At 34.1% G+C, this 19,198-nt stretch overlaps 1 protein-coding gene across 3 annotated transcripts; it reads right to left on the bottom strand.

Annotated features, from left to right (window-relative positions):
* Positions 1-330: 330 nt before the first annotated feature.
* LOC107421968 (cysteine-rich receptor-like protein kinase 44) lies at positions 331-12,203 on the bottom strand. 3 transcript variants are annotated; one of them, XM_016031342.4, is made up of 7 exons: positions 10,998-12,199; positions 10,773-10,895; positions 9,220-9,347; positions 8,920-9,130; positions 2,902-3,139; positions 2,590-2,740; positions 332-2,495 (listed from the first exon to the last, which is right to left on the bottom strand). In XM_016031342.4, exons 1-7 carry the CDS (start codon positions 11,848-11,850, stop codon positions 2,148-2,150), a joined length of 2,052 nt encoding a protein of 683 aa, XP_015886828.3. In that variant the 5' UTR covers positions 11,851-12,199; the 3' UTR covers positions 332-2,147. The 3 variants fall into 3 exon arrangements, with proteins under 3 accessions (XP_060671710.1, XP_060671709.1, XP_015886828.3); XM_060815727.1 differs by having other exon boundaries at positions 331-2,495; positions 9,220-9,338; positions 10,773-12,203; XM_060815726.1 differs by having other exon boundaries at positions 331-2,495; positions 10,773-12,201.
* Between the last annotated feature and the right edge of the window lie 6,995 nt (positions 12,204-19,198).

Raw genomic sequence — 19,198 nt, 5'->3', positions numbered from 1 at the left:
ATATTTGCAACAATGATCATATATGCATAACGACGATCGCAAATGCATAATGGATGTCACATATGCATAACAAGCTATCATATTTGTACAACAAAATCATATACGTGTAACAAATATGCACATATGTGTTACAGTAGCCATATGCACATAACAATGACTATATATAGGTAAAAATAATAACATATGTGTAATAATGATCACATATGCATAGCAATGGCCATAGATGCTAACAACGGTAACACATATGTAACAAATAGTCAAATATATGTAACAAATAGATACATATGTATAACAATAGTCTTATGTGTATAACAATGGTCATATAAGCATTATAATGGTCATATAGAAATAATAACGGTCATATGAAATTAACATAGTCACACATATATTATAATGGTCGTATATGGATAATAATTTGGACTGCATTTACTAAATTAGACTTATCAAATATTTAATTATTCAATATAATGAGAAAATAATAAGTAAGGAGCAAGAGAAAGTCAAGGCATCCTAACTTGGTTGACACCCCATAAAAAACTCCAAACAACCAGGCCTAAATAAATTAAGAAGAAAATATCCTTACAATGAACATGCCACCATTTGGTAGAAAGAATAGAAAAGAACACTAGATAACCCAACTCGGCCTCATTAAAACCTAAATAATGAAAAACACTAGAGGGAAAAACATAAACTAGAAAAAGAGTATCGATATCGAAAAGAAAAAAAAAAAAACTATAAACAATCTATCCCCCTCCATAAATCACTAATGTGATGAGAAATAAAAGTATTGGAATAAAAAAGGACTAACAGTCCTCAAAACCAAAAATCGCCATCTTTGATAACCCATTGGCAACCATATTTCCTTCACGTAATGTATGAGAAACATAAAAAATAATATTGTTAATTAAATGAAGACATAAAGAACATATGGAATGCAAATGCCAAGGAACTTGCATGGAAAGAGAGCATATATAGTAGAATCATTTTTGTGACAAAGAAAATTCCAATTAAATTTCCTAACACATACTCCAAGCCTTTAATAACACCAAGCACCTCAGATTTGACAGCTTGAGCCGAAAGAAAAGGAGACCAAAAGCAGCCTTTAACCAAATGACGATAAGTTATAAATACTCCACCATAACCTGCCTTGCCAGGAGCTCCCAAAGACTCACCATTTATGGTGAACATGATCCACCCTCTCTAAGGACCTAACCAATAAACTATAACCATTTAAGAGCCTTAGGAAGATAAAGCCTCACTTCTAAACCCTTAAGAATGATGAAATTCGAAAGTAAATTATACATAGACCTATGTTGTATGTTATTGGCCTTAAGAACCGATTGTAGGTCGATAGCCTATGATTAAGAATTCAAAACCTTCACTTGACAAAAGCTTATGACTAAGAAATAAAAATATTCACTTGACCAAACAAAGCTTCATTACGAGCATGAAAAATTAGGGAAAAGCCAATAAATAAGAACATGGAGTTGAGCACCTAACTTGAAATCCATGCAACACAAAAAGAAATCCAAAATAGTACCTTCAAAACTTAACCAAAGTCCAAAAAGAGGCCCAATGTAAATCCAATAAGAACAAGCAATAGTTGCTTAATGTGAAATGCATCATTTTATTTAAACCATCCTAAACTGCTCTATGATGTGACATTTAAAGGGTGTCATTTCAAGCTAGAAGTTTGTGGTTTTTGGCTCAACCATATTGTTTCTTAAAAATTGAAGGTCAGTGGGATTTTGGAAATGGAGATAGAAGTTATATGTGTTGGTACAGTGGTTTTCTCAGTAGGAGAGTTACAAAGAGTGAGAAAACATTAGAGTTTATAGAGAAACAAGTTAAGACAATTCTACGAATCAATATGATTCTTTTAATGATTTTGTATTGTAAGCTCTGATTCATGTTCTATGAAGATTAATATTTTGTCTAGTTGATGTGGAATAGATTTACCAACCTACCCACTTAATTGTTTCTGCATTAATCTTGTTTAATTAATTGCTTGCGCGAATGTTTTAGGTTTTGATTTGTAAGTGTTGAATCTTGCATTAATTATAGCATTTTATAGATTTTCAAAGAATAAATATCTAGAAAATTTGTGTTCCCATATAATTAACAATGCAACTAAAATCCAACCAACATCAACGAGGATGTACTTCAGTTATCAATGAAGCTTGATTTTCTGATGCTTGTACTATGTTGTTTTGGTGTCGATTTGACATTCTCATCCTTGATATATGTCTCCTTATTTTAGGCAAGTTGGTGCTACTATCCATAAAATATGCTGGTTTCGAGGGTACTTGGAGACTGACAGAGCAACTACTTAGACTTAGAGCAACTGAACGCATGGTTGGTCTATCATGTAAATTTTCTTGCACACATAATAATCCAATATGGATGCATTGCATTATTTCTGCTTTTGAACCTCCAACATTCATTTTGGGATCCACCAGATTTGTAGCCAATCCCTCCTTCCATTTTTTCCATGCCTGTAATTATTTATATATTAAAGTGCTTCATATTAGTATTAAAATCTACTATGCAAACTACAATGAAAATTTGCTACAAGATGCTTATGCTTACATAGCTTAGAAGGCTCTCTGCTTTCTCCTCTGTGGAGAAACGTTTAATACTTTGTCCACTCACAATTTCTAGTATTAGTACACCAAAGCTAAATACATCTGACTTGACTGAATGGTGCCCTCGCTTGACATATTCTGGAGCCATATATCCACTATATATAGTTGTCAATAAGGTTAGCTTTATTATCGATATTGAAGTTAAAGTGTGAATCTCTATTATACTTTATCATATAACAATAAAAAGTATACCAAAATTTACCACTACATAATGGAAAAAGAAATTGCAATCATAAGCTTTAGGAATGGTACTTACTAGGTTCCCACGATTCTCGTAGTATCACTTTGAGTCTGATCAACTGTAAACAACTTTGCCATCCCAAAATCTGCAATTTTTGGATTCATTTCTGCATCTAACAAAATGTTACTCGCTTTTAGGTCACGATGGATGACTTTAAGGCGGGAGTCTTCATGAAGGTAAAGGAGACCTTGAGCAATGCCTACTATGATTTTATAGCGGACATTCCAATCTAAAGATGCACGTTTGATTGGATCTGCACATTCAACATGCAATTGTACATGATGATATTGATAAAAGGTACTATGCATTTCTATATTGTTCTAAATAATTATAGACGGTCAATGAACCATTTACTAGTTTCTAGAAATATTTGGACATCAAGTCGAACATATAAATGTAAAACAAATATCTAGAAATCCTTTAAATTGAGTAAACTATGTGTGGGATAACTGAAGTAAGAAAAAGAAATTGCTACCGCATTAGAGAGTAACAACATGTGAAACTTGGTTAAAATGGATATTTTATGCAAAGCAAACTTTCAGTCCTTATATATATATATATATACACCTATAAAGAGTAAGCTATTCAATAGAAAACTAACTACTGGCAAGCTATATATTCCACTAATCTCCTACCTATCTACTACTATTTTACTAACCCATCACTATCAATTTCCTCCTACATATCAATAATGTCCCATTAGTTTCAATTAAACCCATTAACCAAAAACGTTTATTTTACTAACCCGTTCACCCAGATACAATCAGTGGTATCAGAGCCATGCTCTTTCATAAATTAGGCATAGTTATTTCTATACACCATATCCGACACTTTCCGCTCAATGATTCATATTCTGATCTTCCATGGAGAAAATTATGATGGCTTGTCAAAATGAAAACTTATTTTAATTCTAAAAAATTGTGGCATATTGTCAGTACGAGATATAATATTCCCACTGGCATTAGTACATTAAATACTGCTAAAATAAAAGGGCCCAAAGAGAATCAACAAAAAGATTTTCAAGCATTGTTTGTTTTGCAACAAGCCATGGTAGATGAAATTTTTCCAAGAATAATGGGAGCAACAACTATAATGACAATTTACATGCCATAAAACTACAGATTTTAAGGAAAGATTTTTAAAATTTAAAAATGAAGGATAATGAGATCTCTAAAGATTACTATACAAGGATAAAATAAATAGTTAACCAAATAGGATCCAAAAAATATTTTTGAGAAACAAGTAGTGCAAAAAATACTAATAAGTTGCACAGAAAAATATGATGCAACTATTATTGCTATTGAAATGTCTAAAGATTTATAAAAATTAACAATAATAGAATTAATGGATTCCATAAAAAAAAAATGAAAATTGACTGAGTAGGTGGACTGAAAATCATTTAACGAATACCTTTTAGTTAAAGATAAACATGCTATCTCAAAAATCTAAGGCAATTTTAAGAAATTTCAAGAAAATTATAAAAATAAGGAAAATTCATATAAAAAGAGCAAATATCTTTCTTGTGGTATTTAAAAGAAAAAGTCATTTGGAAAAAGACTATTGGTTTAAATGAAAACTATAGTGTGAAATCTATAGTAAATTTGGACATGTAGAATTAGGCTATTGTGCAATGAAAAATCATCAAGCAAAAACTTCATTGAAAATAAGGATATAGAAAATCATTTTTCTATGTCTCACAAGAAGAAGATAAAAAAGATACATGGTACTTAGATAGTGGTTGAAGTAACCATGTGGCAAAACAAGAAAGTACCTTTTGTAGCTTGAATAAAACTCAGACAAAAGTTAAGATTGGAAATGGAGAATATATAGAGGCTACAAGAAAAGGCATTATTACTTTAGAGACAAGAAAGGGTACATGGTACATAATAGTTAGTCCTTTCAGTAAATTAAAACCTACTTAGTGTAGGCCAAATGATGGAAAAAGGATACTTTTTCACTTTGAGGAAGGTTCCTGTACAATTTATGAAAAGGCAAATAAAATGATGGGGATAGCAAAAATCAATTTGACATGAAATAGATCATTTCTAATGAATGGAGTTATGCCAATGAAGCAATTATGAATGCATAAATAGATAGCTCATGGATTTGGCATAAGAGATTTTGTCAGTTCCATTTCCATGATTGGAAGATTCGTCATTAAAAGAATATGTTGCATGACTTACCACCTATAGAGGAGATCAATGGTACCTATGAAGCTTGTCTACAAGGAAAACATCGACAACATTTCCAAAGGTAAAGCATGGAGAGCATAGGAGTCGCTAGAGCTAATCCATATTGATGTTTGTTACGCACACATTTTGATGGAAAAGAGAAGTAAAATTGATGAGAAGACAAAAAAGGAATCTTTCTCAGCCATAATACTGAATCAAAAAGTTTAATGAAAATGCATCATACTAGTGGGAAACTTAAAAAGCTGAAAGAAAAACAATTAACGTCCCAACAATACAACAATAAAAAGAGGAGTAGACAGATCAAATCCAAAGATCTCCTACTCACCAAACTCACCAATCATTAGAGTAGGATGATTCATCACAAGAATCAATGCCAAGGAAAACTCAACTACTAGTATAAATTTATGAATCATTTAACTTGGCTATAGTAGAGCCTAGGTGTTTCGAAGAAGCTTCAAAGAAGGAAGTCTGGGTCAAAGCTACAGAAGAAGAATAAAAATGATCAAGAAGATGTCAATGAAGTTAAATGGCTATACAAGACAAAACTCAACGCTAATGGTTAAATCCTCAAATACAAGGCAGGACTAGTAGCAAAAGAATAGTCGTAGTAGTTTGGAGTCGACTACAATAGAACATTTGCTCCAGCTGCTCAACTTAACCCCATAAAGGCACTAATAGCATTAGCTGCTTAGAAAAGATGGAAAATATATCAACTAGATGTGAAGTCTGTATTTCTCAATGGCTATTTCAAAGAAGAAACATATGTTAAGTAGCTTCATGGGTTCGAGGTGCAAGGATAAGAAAATAAAATAACTATGTAACACCTTACCTCCATTCGACGGGCCTATCACTCTTTGTCAATATTGTCCCCAATTAAGTTTGCATTTCTCAATGGCTATCTCAAAGAAGAAACCTACATTGACTAGCCACATGGGTTTGTGGTGGAAGGACAAGAAAATAAAGTAACTATATAATGCTTCCCTCCAGTAGTGGACCTTTCACTTTCTACTGATATTGTCGGCAATTTAGCCACCGGACTCGATATGGGTTTTTTGTTTAGAGCTTTTTAAGAGGTCACCCATCATAGGATCGCCCTTGCCTGAGTAGTCTTAACTTCAGAGTTCTTTTGAATCCTGAAATCGGCCTCAGTATTATGATAATGACTATTATTACATTTGAATCATCTCCTAATCCACCCACAAATGATGTGGGATTGAACATGAGGTAGCTTGTAAATGCCCCACACCTACCCATATTGGTCATCACAATTTACCCTTTTTAAGGCCCAATGTCCTCGCAAGTATACCTCCAGCCGGTACAAGCTTTGATACCAGTTGTAAGTCACTGCCTTAACTAGTAAAGCTATCACTCTCTGTCGATGTTATTCCTAATTTAGTAACCGCATTCGATATGAGATTTTTTATTTAGAGCTTCCCAAAAGTTCACTCATCCTAGGATTGTTTTCACTTGAGTATACTTAATTTAGGAGTTCTTCTAAACTCTGAAGCCAATTGCTCTGAAATGGTTTTGGCATTATGAGATTGATTATTATTACATTTGAATCATTCTCTGAGCTATAGTTGGGCGATGTGGGATTGGGCATCAGGTAGCTTGCTAGTGCTCTACACCTGCCCACATTGGTCATCATAAACTAAGGTTGAAGGCCTTATATGAATTAAAACAATAACTTCGGTTTGGCTTCATAAAACAAGGTTTCAAAAGAGGTTATGAGTTTCAAATTTTAATTTTACTTAATGATCTAATGATTTTTATCTTTTCTCCCACTTTCATAAAGCATAGGTATGTTTGCTATAATTATAATTTTCTGAAAAGTAACTATCTGGATTTCATATATTATATAGAATCTTTGAACTAGACTTCCTGTAAGAAGTAAAAGAGTTACAAAGCCATTTACTGGCCGTTGCATCTATCACTTTATTGTGAAAGGCTAGATTAGCATGTTCTGCCATAAGTACCTCCATATTCCACTGAGTAGGGTTCACCAACAGGTTTACATCAATGACTGGAAAACTTCATCTTCTCAGGAGGAGCTACAACGAACCAACATTATACATTAAGACCCAAGATACAGACAATACTCTCATTGTTTCTTTTTACATTGATGACCTTGTATATATAGGAAACGATAAGAAAATAATTAAGGATTTTAAAAAAAGGCATGATGAACACATTCAAGATCATAAACTTGGGCTTGATGTCCTACTTTCTTAGAATTGAGACAAATCAAAGTGATAAAGGAATCTTCATCTCTCAAAAGAAATATACTAAAAGTATTAGTAAAAAGTTCAAGATGAGTGGTTGTAAAATTATGGCAACACCACTCAATAGTACTAAAGCATTGAAGAAAGAAACAACTCAAGATTTCAAAGTCTTATTGGAGGTCTCCTATATCTTATAACTACAAGATCGGACATTATGCATGCGACAGGTTTATTTTTATAGTTCTTGCAAAATCCAAGTTAAGTGCATTATGATGTAGTAAAATGAATACTCTGATACTCATAAGGAACTAAAGACTACGACATATGGTATAAGCCCACTCCTAGTTCAAAAATGTTAGGATACATTGACAGTGATTGGTAGGATCAATAAAAGACATGAAAAGCACATCTGACTATGCTTTTACACTTTGCTCAAGTATTTTCACTTGGATGTTAAAGAAGCAAGAAATAGTTGCACTATCATTTGTATAGAGGCAAAATATATTGCAGCAACAATTATTACTAGTCCAGCACTATGGCTCAAGTATATATTTGAAGACATTGAAGAACCACAACATGAAGAAACAAATATATAATGCGACAGCAAATCGACAATGGCAATGGTGAAGAATTCAGTATTCCATAATAGAACAAAACACATAAAGATAAAATACCACTTCATTTGAGAAGCTGAAGCAAACAAGGAAATTGCAATCAAGTGCTCTAAGACTGAAGAGTATTAGCTGGCAAACATCTTCAAGAAAGCACTACTACATGATAAGTTTGAAATACTATGAAGCAAGATTGGAGTTGAACAAATGCACATCGAGGAGTGATAAAAGTGCTATGCATTTCTGGAGTGTTCTAAATAATTAAAGAAGGTACAGGAACCATTTACTAACTTCTAAAAATATTCGGTCAGCAAGTAGGGCAAAGAAAAGTTAAAGAAATATCTAGAAATACTTTAAAATTAAGTAAAGAAATATCTAGAAATCTTTTAAAATTAGGTAAACTATGTTTGGCGGTAATTGAAGTAAGAAAAAGAAGTTTCTAGAGCATTAGAAAGTAACCACATTCGAAAGTCTGCTGAAATGGATATTTTGTGTGAAACCGACTTTCATTCCTTATATATATATATATATACGAAAATTTTATGGTGAGGACAGTCCACATGAAGACCGCAGTATTAGTGACAATTTTTCATAGTATTAACGACGGTTTCTTAGAAAATCGTCACCAATACTATGAAAAACCATCACCAATACTGTGGTCCGCATGAGGACAGTCCGCATCATAGACAAACTGTATATATATATATATAACGTGTAGAAACCTAAGCTATTCAATAAAAATCCAATTACAGCAAGCTATATATTCTACTAATGTCCTACCTATCTATTACTATTTTACTAAGTCATCTACATCAATTTCCTCATACATATCAATAACGTCCTGGTAGTTCCAATTAAACCCTTTGACCAATAACATTTATTCTATTAACGCGTTCACCCAAAAACTATCAGTGGTCCATATTCTATCAGATATGTTAAGAGTAGTCAAGTTGTGGCATGTCAAAAATTCGTTTCTTTTTTTTACAGAAGTGGAAATAAAAATCATACCAAATACGTGATGATCCAAACTTGAATTAGGCACAAACTCATAGATAAGTAGCCTTTCACTTTGTTCCAAGCAGAAACCTAGGAGGCTGACTAAATTCCGGTGCTGAAGCCTGGCAACTAATAGGATTTCATTCCTAAATTCTATATCTCCTTGTCCAGAATTCTTACACAGCCTTTTTACTGCTATATCTCCTCCATTTAACAGCCTACCCTGAAAATTCATGAGAGTACTAAAATATAAAACTGGAAACTACAGTATAACTTGGTGTTACACAAAATTGAGGCTAAATTTTTCTTTACCCTGTAAACAGCACCAAATCCACCCTGTCCAAGCTTGTTTGCCTCAGAAAAGTCATTCGTTACAGCTTTAATGGCGCAGAACTGAAACTGCAAAGATTCTGCTTTCTCATCATCAGTATCTTCGGCAGCTTCACATGAGGAACAAGTTTAGGCATGTATCGATAATGCATATCCAAACTAAAGAGGAGTTGCAACACAATAAAATAAAATATACTAGAATGGCTATATGGATTCAAAATAATTGCGTAGGACAAAGATTTTTATTTTTATTTATTTACTATTTTTATCTATACTGAATTTGACTTGTTTCAGTATTCATGAAAGTTTATTTCTTAGGGATCGCTTCGTCTCTTTTTTTTTTTTTTTTTTTTTTTTTTTTTTCCTTTTTTTTGGGTTGACTTTCGAGGAAATCTTGCTGTTGATGTCACTGAATTAGAATTATCCACCCAACCTATTGCAGCAATTACATGTACGTGATAACTTTGTTACACATAACATATGTATATATATATATATATATTAAATATTTTCAGCAAACTGCATCTTTTTAAGTTCTAGTATCATTAAGGCCTGTTTGGTACATGGGATATAGTTGGATTAGAATTGGAATTGAACTAGAATTAGTATTAGTCTTGAAATTAGATGGACAAGAATTAATCCAATCTTATATTTGGTGTCAATTGGATAGTACTAATATTTTAATTATTATCAAAAAGAATATATTTTTTTTAAAACAAAATACGAATTTAAGTTATAATATAATTTATTGATTTTGTATCAAATAAAATTATTTAAATTACATGAGTTCAGTTTAAAAAAATAAATAAGTTATTTATTTAATTATTATTTTAAAAAAAATTATAGAGTAAAAAATGAAACTCGAGAAACAAAAATAAAAAGCAAATTAAACAAAATAAATAGAAAAAATAAAGAAATTGAAAGATAGAAGGCTGAAACTTATAACTCATGCAATGAAAGAAAAAAAAAAGTGAACAAATATTAAAAAAATGAAAACAATAAAGATAACCAAAAAAAAAAAAGATAAACAAAGATTAAAAAAAATAATAAAGAAACAAAAAAAGGAAGATAATTTCGAAAATAAGGAAGATTTAAAAATAATAAAAAAATAATAAGGTAAGAAAACAGAAAAGAAGGGGGGAAGAAAGGAGGAAAAAAAAAATTTGATATTGCTGAAAAACATGGAGAAACAAATGTTAAAAAAAAAGAAAAAAAAAGAAAAAAGAGAGAAATAAAAAATCCGGAAAAAAAAATTCCAAAGAAACAAAGATTTAAAAAAAATAAAAAAAGAAAAAAAAATATCATAAAGCAAATTCTGGTGGGGTAAAGTTTTATATGGGATTATCCCATATAAAAGGGGCTATCTGGTGGATCTAAAATTTTTTAACCTAAAATTGTTTAATGGTGTCAATTGTTGGCTTAAACATGGATACGGATTATTTAATTCCAATTTTAATTCTTATCTTACCCACCAAATAGGGCAGACTTTGTGATTGAAAAACAAGCAAATTAAATAGCATATTAACTCAACTTACATCTAACACTTTCTTTTGCCTTCCTCACGCATAAACAAATGTAGACGAAGAACATTATCGCTGTCAAAACAAGGATTGGCACAACTACAGAGATCACAATCCGATATGTTTGACTTTTCTTTCCTGCAATTTTTAGAAACCAAGAAAATTCTGCTCTGATCAAAGCGTCCAAAAGACTTTTCTTTGAGTCTAATAAACGATAAAAAGTGTAGACAAAAGATGTACCATTTTCGGTAGTCCCATTGGTCGATGGGAGAGGGGATAATAATGGTGGAGAAGGAGATAAAATCGGTGTTGGCGGAGGAGGGGGTGATACAGCTGCTGCGTCATAGAAGAGTTGGAGGTCATAAGCAACTCTGCAGATTGGCATAAAGAGCGTAGCAGCCCTTGACCCTTTACAATATTGAGTAAGACCGTTAACACCAGTATTCAAGCAGTCGTTGCAGTCCACATCTGATAAATCTGGTGTGCACTGAGCAATACCATAAATGGTTTGGAAGTTATTTGCAGCAATCCTGCTTCCTGCGGCAAACTTACGAAGAGAGCCACCAGCCACTGCTCGGCTGCTCAGATCCTCAAACAGGCTCTGCACATCTCGTTGGAACGCATCGACGTCAGACGAGGCATTTTGCGTGTTCCAGATAAAGAAAGCGGGATCAGTTTCCTTGATGCCATATATGGAGCGATTAGAGTAGCGTAGCATGCACTGGTCGTACCAACCAATTGCCTCTTTCTGATTCGGACAGAGCTTTGTGAGAAGATTTGTGGAGTTAGTAAGGCAACGCCGGCAAACATCAGGCTCCACATCTCCTCTGCAGAGGCCGATGGCGTAAGCTTTGTCGGGGTTTCTGCCATGTGAGGAGCTTTGAAAAGCGCCATAGCCGTTGATATCTGGTTCGTTGGAAAAAAGGGAGGTGAGGAGGGTGTTGAGGTTGGCGTGGTAGGTACTGTTAGCGGTGTAATTGCCTTTGTCGTTCAAACAGGAGTGGATGCGGAAGGGTGGTTGAGCAATGGCAAGAGTAACGAGGATGAAAATGGGAGAGACGGAGAGTATCAGTCTTTTAGGAACCATCGGCATCGTGTTTTCCTGTTTATCTCTGCCATCTCTAGTAAATTAATTATAAGGCTTTATTGGAAAAATAGATATTCGAAATTAGGGATCTTTTAGTAGATGAAAGGTAATTTCCGTCCTTAATTTTTAGTTTAGGGAAATCATAATGTCTTTTTCTTTTTCTTTACTCTATTTAATTTTCTCTCTGGAAACGTATGAAATATATTGGATTATATTCAGTTTAGGAGTATAATATTGGTCATACGTAGACCAATCCGCGGTGAGTTTTGGTCAATGAAAAGGAGTATAATATTGGTCAATACGGCCCAAAATATACGAGCTGTGATTGCATGCCAACTAACAATTTGATTAGGAAACCCTGTTGTTTACTTCGAAATGAAAAGAGTCCAACATTGCATTTCACCAGTATAATTAATGTGGTACTGTTTACAGAAATAGGCCCTTTTTCATTACCTTATTCAAAACAAAAGATTTAAAGGAATGAAATCAGTGTTAAAGCGCACATAGACAGAGCTATATCAAAAAGAAATATAAACAGTAAAATATAGTTTAGAGGGTGAAGGTTATAATTACTTTGATACAATATTTTAGAGTTGAAATTTAGCAGCTTTCCAAGTTCCACCGCGTGTGAAAACTTTGTATATAACTTTCTGTATACCTATTCTAGAATTAACTTTGAAAATAACAAGGTTTTCCCACTACTTTTGAAGACTAAAAAAATTCAATGACCAAATTGTTTTGACCAAATACTAATTTCTTAAAGTAAGCGGTGGAAATTAATTGATATGTTAGCTAATTTGTGCGGAAGGTGTTTGGAAACTAGGACAAGACTTGAGTATTTAATGCTATAAGAAATTAGAGACTACTTTTCCAAATGCAAAAGAGGAAGACGATTTTCCTAATATTGAGAGAGGAAGACCGAAAGTATGTATGTAAGAGAAGAGGAGGATTGGAAATTATAGCTATTGCACTGTAATTGAAGACCTTTTGGGAATCTAACGTACAGGAAAATTTATTTTTTCTATGTATTGAACTTGTGGGCCAAAAGCTTACTAGTCCACCGTCACTGTTTTGACCAAATACTAATTTCTTAAAGTAAGTGGGGGAAATTAAGCGATATGTTAGGTAATTTGTGCAGAAGGTGTTTGGAAACTAGGACAAGACTTGAGTATTTAATGCTATAAGAAATTAGAGACTACTTTTCTAAATAAAAAAGAGGAAGACAATTTTCCTAATATTGAGAGAGGAAGACCGAAAATATGTATGCAAGTGAAGAGGAGGAATGGAAAATATAGCTATTGCTCTGTAATTGAAGACCTTTTGGGGAATCTAACGTACATGAAAATTTATTTTTTCTATGTATTAAACTTGTGGGCCTAAAACTTACTAGTCCACCGTCATTGTTTTGACCAAATACTAATTTCTTAAAGTAAGTGGTGGAAATTAAGTGATATGTTAGGTAATTTGTGCGGAAGGTGTTTGGAAACTAGGACAAGACCTGAGTATTTAATGCTATAAGACATTAGAGACTACTTTTCTAAGTAAAAAAGAGGAAGACAATTTTCCTAATATTGAGAGAGGAAGACCGAAAGTATGTATGCAAGAGAAGAGGAGGAATGGAAAATATAGCTATTGCTCTATAATTGAAAACCTTTTAGGGAATCTAACGTACATGAAAATTTATTTTTTCTATGTATTGAACTTATGGGCCAAAAACTTACTAGTCCACCATCATTGCTTTAACCAAATTCTGATTTCTTAAAGTAAGTGGTGGAAATTAAGTGATATGTTAAGATATGAGGAGAGTTTGCCAAAAGATCATATATATTGATAGAGAACAGATACAAATATATACACATTGTACACCGGTAAATACTAAAGGATAAATACAAGCTATTACCAGATATACATAAAAGGATAAGTGATACAAGAGAGATTAAGATGCATGGTTACTATGTTATCTTATGCATGAGTACTACGTTATTCCAATATGCTCCCTCAAGTTTTGGGTCGGTCAAGGACACAAAGCTTGGAGCGGAAGAACTAGAACTGCTGTCGACCAAGAGGTTTTGTGAGAAAATCAGCTATTTAATCATTGCTAGATACATGAGAGACACAAAGGGAACCAGCAGCAACCATTTCTCTAACAAAGTGACAATCAATACGAACGTGCTTCATCTTTGAGTAGAGCTTAGGATTTGCAGACACATACAAGGCACCAAGGTTATCATAGTATATAATAGGAGATGATGGAAGAGAGACATGAAGTTATTGAAGAAGAGAAGTCAACCAATTGAGTTCAAAGGCAGTATGAGCAACAACCCGATATTCGACTTCAATAGAGGACCTGGAGACCGACTTCTGCTTGCGTGAGGACCATGAAATGGGATTGCACCCTAAGAAGACAACATAACTGGTTATGAAGGTGGAGTCTTCTTTGTTTCCAGCCCAGTCAGCATTCGAGAAGGCATGTAGGAGTAGGGGAGACATACGATGAAGGGAAAGACCAAAAGAGTAGTGCCTTTGAGATAGCGGAGGAGCCGTTTTATAGCAATGCAATGAAAAGTAGTAGGATTATGCATGTACTGTCACAATTTATTGACAGTGAATGCAATATCCGATCTTGTGAAGGTTAAGTATTGGAGACTACCAAGCACTTATTTGTAAAAAGTGGCATATTGATGAGAATAACCACCCGAAGAAGAGGAGGAGTTGGAGATAGACATACGAGTATCCATACCATTAGAGTTAGTCATATTTGTGCTGTCAAGAATATTTTTGAGATATTGCTATTGAGTAAGAAATAAACCAGTCGGTGTAAAGATTACTTCAATAACCAAAAAATATTTTAGCTGTCCAAGATTCATCATGGAGAAACAGTTGGAAAGAGAGACAACAAATTGAGATAAAACATGATTGTCATTCCTAGTAAGAATCGAGTCATCCACATAGGCCAATGAGCAAAGCAAGATACCTTCCTTTGCAAAAATAAACAGTGAAGAATCAGATCTAGAGTGAGTGAATCCATATTGAACTAGAAAAGTCCGTAGCTCAATAAACTAGGCCCAAGGAGCTTGTTTGAGTCCATAGATGGCTTTGTTAAGTTTACTAACATGAGAAGGAAAGGGTGCATTGACAAATTCAGGTGGTTAAGTCATGAAAACTTGTTCTTGAATAGTACCATGGAGAAATGCATTGTTGACAGCCATATGTTGGATTGGCCAGTTATTGGATAAAGCGAGATAAAGAACAATGTGAATGGTGGTTGGCTTGGCAACCGGGCTGAAGGTGTCATTAAAATCAATGCCAGGTAGTTAATTGAAGCCTTTCGCTATGAGTCGAGCTTTATACCGTTCTATGGTACCATTAGAATTCTTCTTTATGCGAAACACCCATTTACAATCGACGATGTTTTGAGCAAAAAAAGAAGGGAACAAGATCCTAGATAGGTTGGCAAGCAGAGCTTCATATTCATCAATCACGGCTTTATGCCATTCAGGTGACTGGAGAGCTTAAGTTACTGATTTTGGTTTAGCAAGGGAAGAGATACTAGAGCGGGATAAAAGTCAGATAAAATTTTCGGTTTGAAAATTTTGTAGAGAGCTCGGGTGCACATATGATGGGTACAGTGAGGAGATGAGAAATTACATGGAGAAAGCAGATTCGGCATCGAAGAAGAAGGCTATTCAATGAATGAAGAGCTGCTGTTGGAACCATATGGAAGAATATGATGTGAATGGCCAGTATCCTGCATTCACATGGAAGGAGAGAAAGAGGAGTGGGGTGCACATGATTGATGGGTATGTCACCGAGATAGTGATTTATGTGATGTAGTAGAAAAGGGAAGAGAGGAATTACTAGAGGATGAGGATAAAGGAATATAAAAATGGGTAGGAGTGAAAGAGAGTGGGGAGGCAGTAGATTGATCATCAGAGGACTGTTGAGTAGATAGGATTAGAGTAGAATACGGAAAAACTGACTCTTCAAAATGAACATGCTGTGATTTGTAGAAATTGGTTAAGATAGGGTCATAGCATAAATACCCACTCTGAGATCTTAATGGGCCAAGATTTATACAAGGCCTACAGAGAGAGTCCAATTTGTATTGTGTATATGGTTTGAGATATGGATAGCAGAGGCAGCCAAAGGTTTTCAATGGCATATAGTTTAGAGGCTTTTTAAATAAAACCTCATAAGGTGATAGGTTATGTAGAGTAGGAGTGAGGAGCCGGTTAATTAAATAAGTTATAGTGAAGAAAGCATATGTCCAAAATTTGGAAGGAAGGCCTGCATGAGCTAACAGCGATAGACCTGTTTCACGAATATGTCTATGCCAGTGCTTAGCATAGCCATTTTGTTGAGGAGTATAGGGCATGGAGAGAATGTGAATAATACCATGTTTGAGAAAGAATGATTTTACAGCAATGAACTCTCCTCCATTATCTGAGTAAAAAGAAATTATGGGAAGTTGAAAATATTTTTCAACAAGATTTTTAAAATTAATAAATGTAAAATAAACATCTGACTTGTGTTTAATTGGATAAAACCAAGTATATTTAGAGAAATGGTCTGCAAAGATAACATAATAGGCAAAGCCATCATTAGACACAATAGATGTAGGACCCCAAACATCTGAATAAATTAATTGAAGGGGCTGAGTAGTAGAAAAAGAAGAATCCCCAAAAGGAAGTCTTTGTGATTTATTACCACGGTAAGAATTACAACTAAATTTTATTCTGGAAGATACTGACAATGAAAAGCGAGAAACAATTTTATGTAGAGTCTAATTAAAGGGATGACTAAGATGATGATGCCAATCAGGAAGACTAGTGTGAACAATAGAATATCTTTGAGGAAGTAGAGAGGCAAAAGAAGGAGAAGAAGTAGCCAACCATTCATATATTCCACCGTAAATTGGTCCTTGCAGAAGCTCCTTCCTAGTCCATAGATCCTTAACGAAAAAGCAAGTAGGTAAAAATTCAATAGAAACATTATTTTGTTCGAAAATTTTGGAGACAGAAAGAAGATGGCATTTCATATATGGGACACATAGAACGCTAGTTAATGGAAAATAGTGAGAAGGATCAGTTAAGGTTGTAATACCAGTGTGTGTTTTAGGAAAGGTTTTACCATTTCCAACAGCAATTTCATCGAGGCCATCGTAGTAAAACTGAAGGGATAGATTATGAAAATCAAATACCACATGGTGAGAAGCACCAAAGTCCACGAGCCAACATGAATTGGACGAATGTGAAGGTGGAGGAAGACCAAGAATTGAATTCATATTGTAGGCTTGAGGCAAAGGATTTCAGGGAAAGGATGCTTATTGCTGAGGTGTGTAAGTCCATTGCTGTCGTAGCAATGAGCATAAATGAGTGGAGTGACCTCGAATCAAACATAGTTGACAGCCTTTATATGAATTGGAAGGACTGTTGAATCGAGTTAAACCCTATTCTGCAGTAGTGGAAATAGAGGAGGGAATTCAACATGTCATATGGCCACCAGAAGAAGGATGACGTGTTCTGTGTGACCTGAACTGATGTGGTTTACTGGAAAAAGTGGGCTGATGTTGAGCAGCAAATGCAGTGAAGGATGTCTCATTAGATCGTATTTTAGTTCTCTTTCTGTAGCTGACATGTTCTACAAGCTTGTCATACGATTCTTCATAAGAGATAGCAGAGTTCCAAAATCTAAATGCTGCAAAGATGGCTTCATACTCAAGAGAAAGACCACTTATGATATAAAGAGTTAGATCATCATCACTCAAAGGATGAACAATCAGAGTGAGCTCATCAGTGGCACTCTTAACATCATTCAGGTATTTGTGAACAGAATGAGATCCTTGAGGTCGAATAAAATGTTTTCGAAGTCGTAGCAGTCATGGATGAGTAGGTTTGGCAAAAGTGAAAGAGAGTTTCTGCCAAGTCTCACGAGATGTATCAGCAGAGAAAACAAATTTGTAGACATCTTTTGATAAAGATATGAGGATAGCACTAAGGAGAAGTGAATCTTGTCGTACCAAGATTGCATAATCCGGGTTTGGTGATGAAGCATTGTCAAAAAGTGTAGGCGAGGGACAAGGAAGTGTGCCATCAATAAACCCATACAAATCATAGCCTATAAGAAGCGTATCAAACTATTTTTTTCCAGGGAATTTACATTGTTTCAGTGAGCTTGAAAGGAGCTTGAGTGGCAACATTGATAAATATCGCTTCATTAGTTATCGAAAGTGCTAGGAGGGAAGAATGAGCAGAAAAAGACATCATTATGAAGGGAAAAAAAAAACATTTAAGCTTCAGGGCTCTGATACCATGTAAGATATGAGGAGAGTTTACCAAAAGATCATACATATTGATAGAGAACATATACAAATATATACACATTGTACACCAGTAAATACTAAAGGATAAATACAAGCTATTAACAAATATACATAAAAGGATGAGTGATACAAGAGAGATTGAGATGCATGGTTACTACATTATCTTATGCATGAGTACTATGTTAGCCCAATAATATGTTAGGTAATTTGTGAAGAAAGTGCTTGGAAACTAGGACAAAACTTAGTATTTAATGCTACAAGAAGTTAAAGACTACTTTTCTACATAAAAAAGAGGAAGACTATTTTCCTCATATTGAGAGAGGAATACCGAAAGTACGTATGCAAGGGAAGAGGAGGAATAGAAAATATAGTTGTTGCTTTGTAATTGAAGATCTTATACAACTTGGATGACAATGCTTGTTTGACACATGTTTTGATTCTAATTGATGCCAACACTAATATTTTACATGCTACTAGTAAAATTACATACACCTATTCATAAACTACGCACACCTATTTATGACCTTATTTGAAGTACAACATGTTCACCTTGTCAAGTCACGTGTTTATTGGGTCTAGGGAGGGGTTTTCAAACTTTTTGGATATTTTCAATTTGTTTAATGAGGCACACATCCCCATGAATATATATTGGCCTACGGCCACTAAAATAAAAATCTAGGACTGGTTTGACATGGATAAATATTGATGTTTAAAAACTTTCCAGAACCATAACATTATAATCATAACTTAGAATTAAATGTGTTGCTCGGCTACAGATTTATATCAATGAACTTTACGTTATAGTGTATCGATCAAACCAAAATTCTTAACAATAAAAAGTCAAACTTATGGCCCATTCACTGTCTAACTAGTCAATTTTGGCCAAACCAAATAAAATTTTAATTTTAATTCTTAATTTTAGAATTGGCCATCATAACTTACCTCCCAAAAAAAAATAAAAATTCATCCACGAAATTCATACCGTAGTTATGATAGCCAGTGTGAATGGGGGTGGAGCACTAGCAAGCTACT

Source organism: Ziziphus jujuba, chromosome 1, assembly GCF_031755915.1.
Source record: "Ziziphus jujuba cultivar Dongzao chromosome 1, ASM3175591v1".
Classification (NCBI taxonomy): domain Eukaryota; kingdom Viridiplantae; phylum Streptophyta; class Magnoliopsida; order Rosales; family Rhamnaceae; genus Ziziphus; species Ziziphus jujuba.
This window is presented reverse-complemented; position numbering and strand designations above follow the sequence as displayed.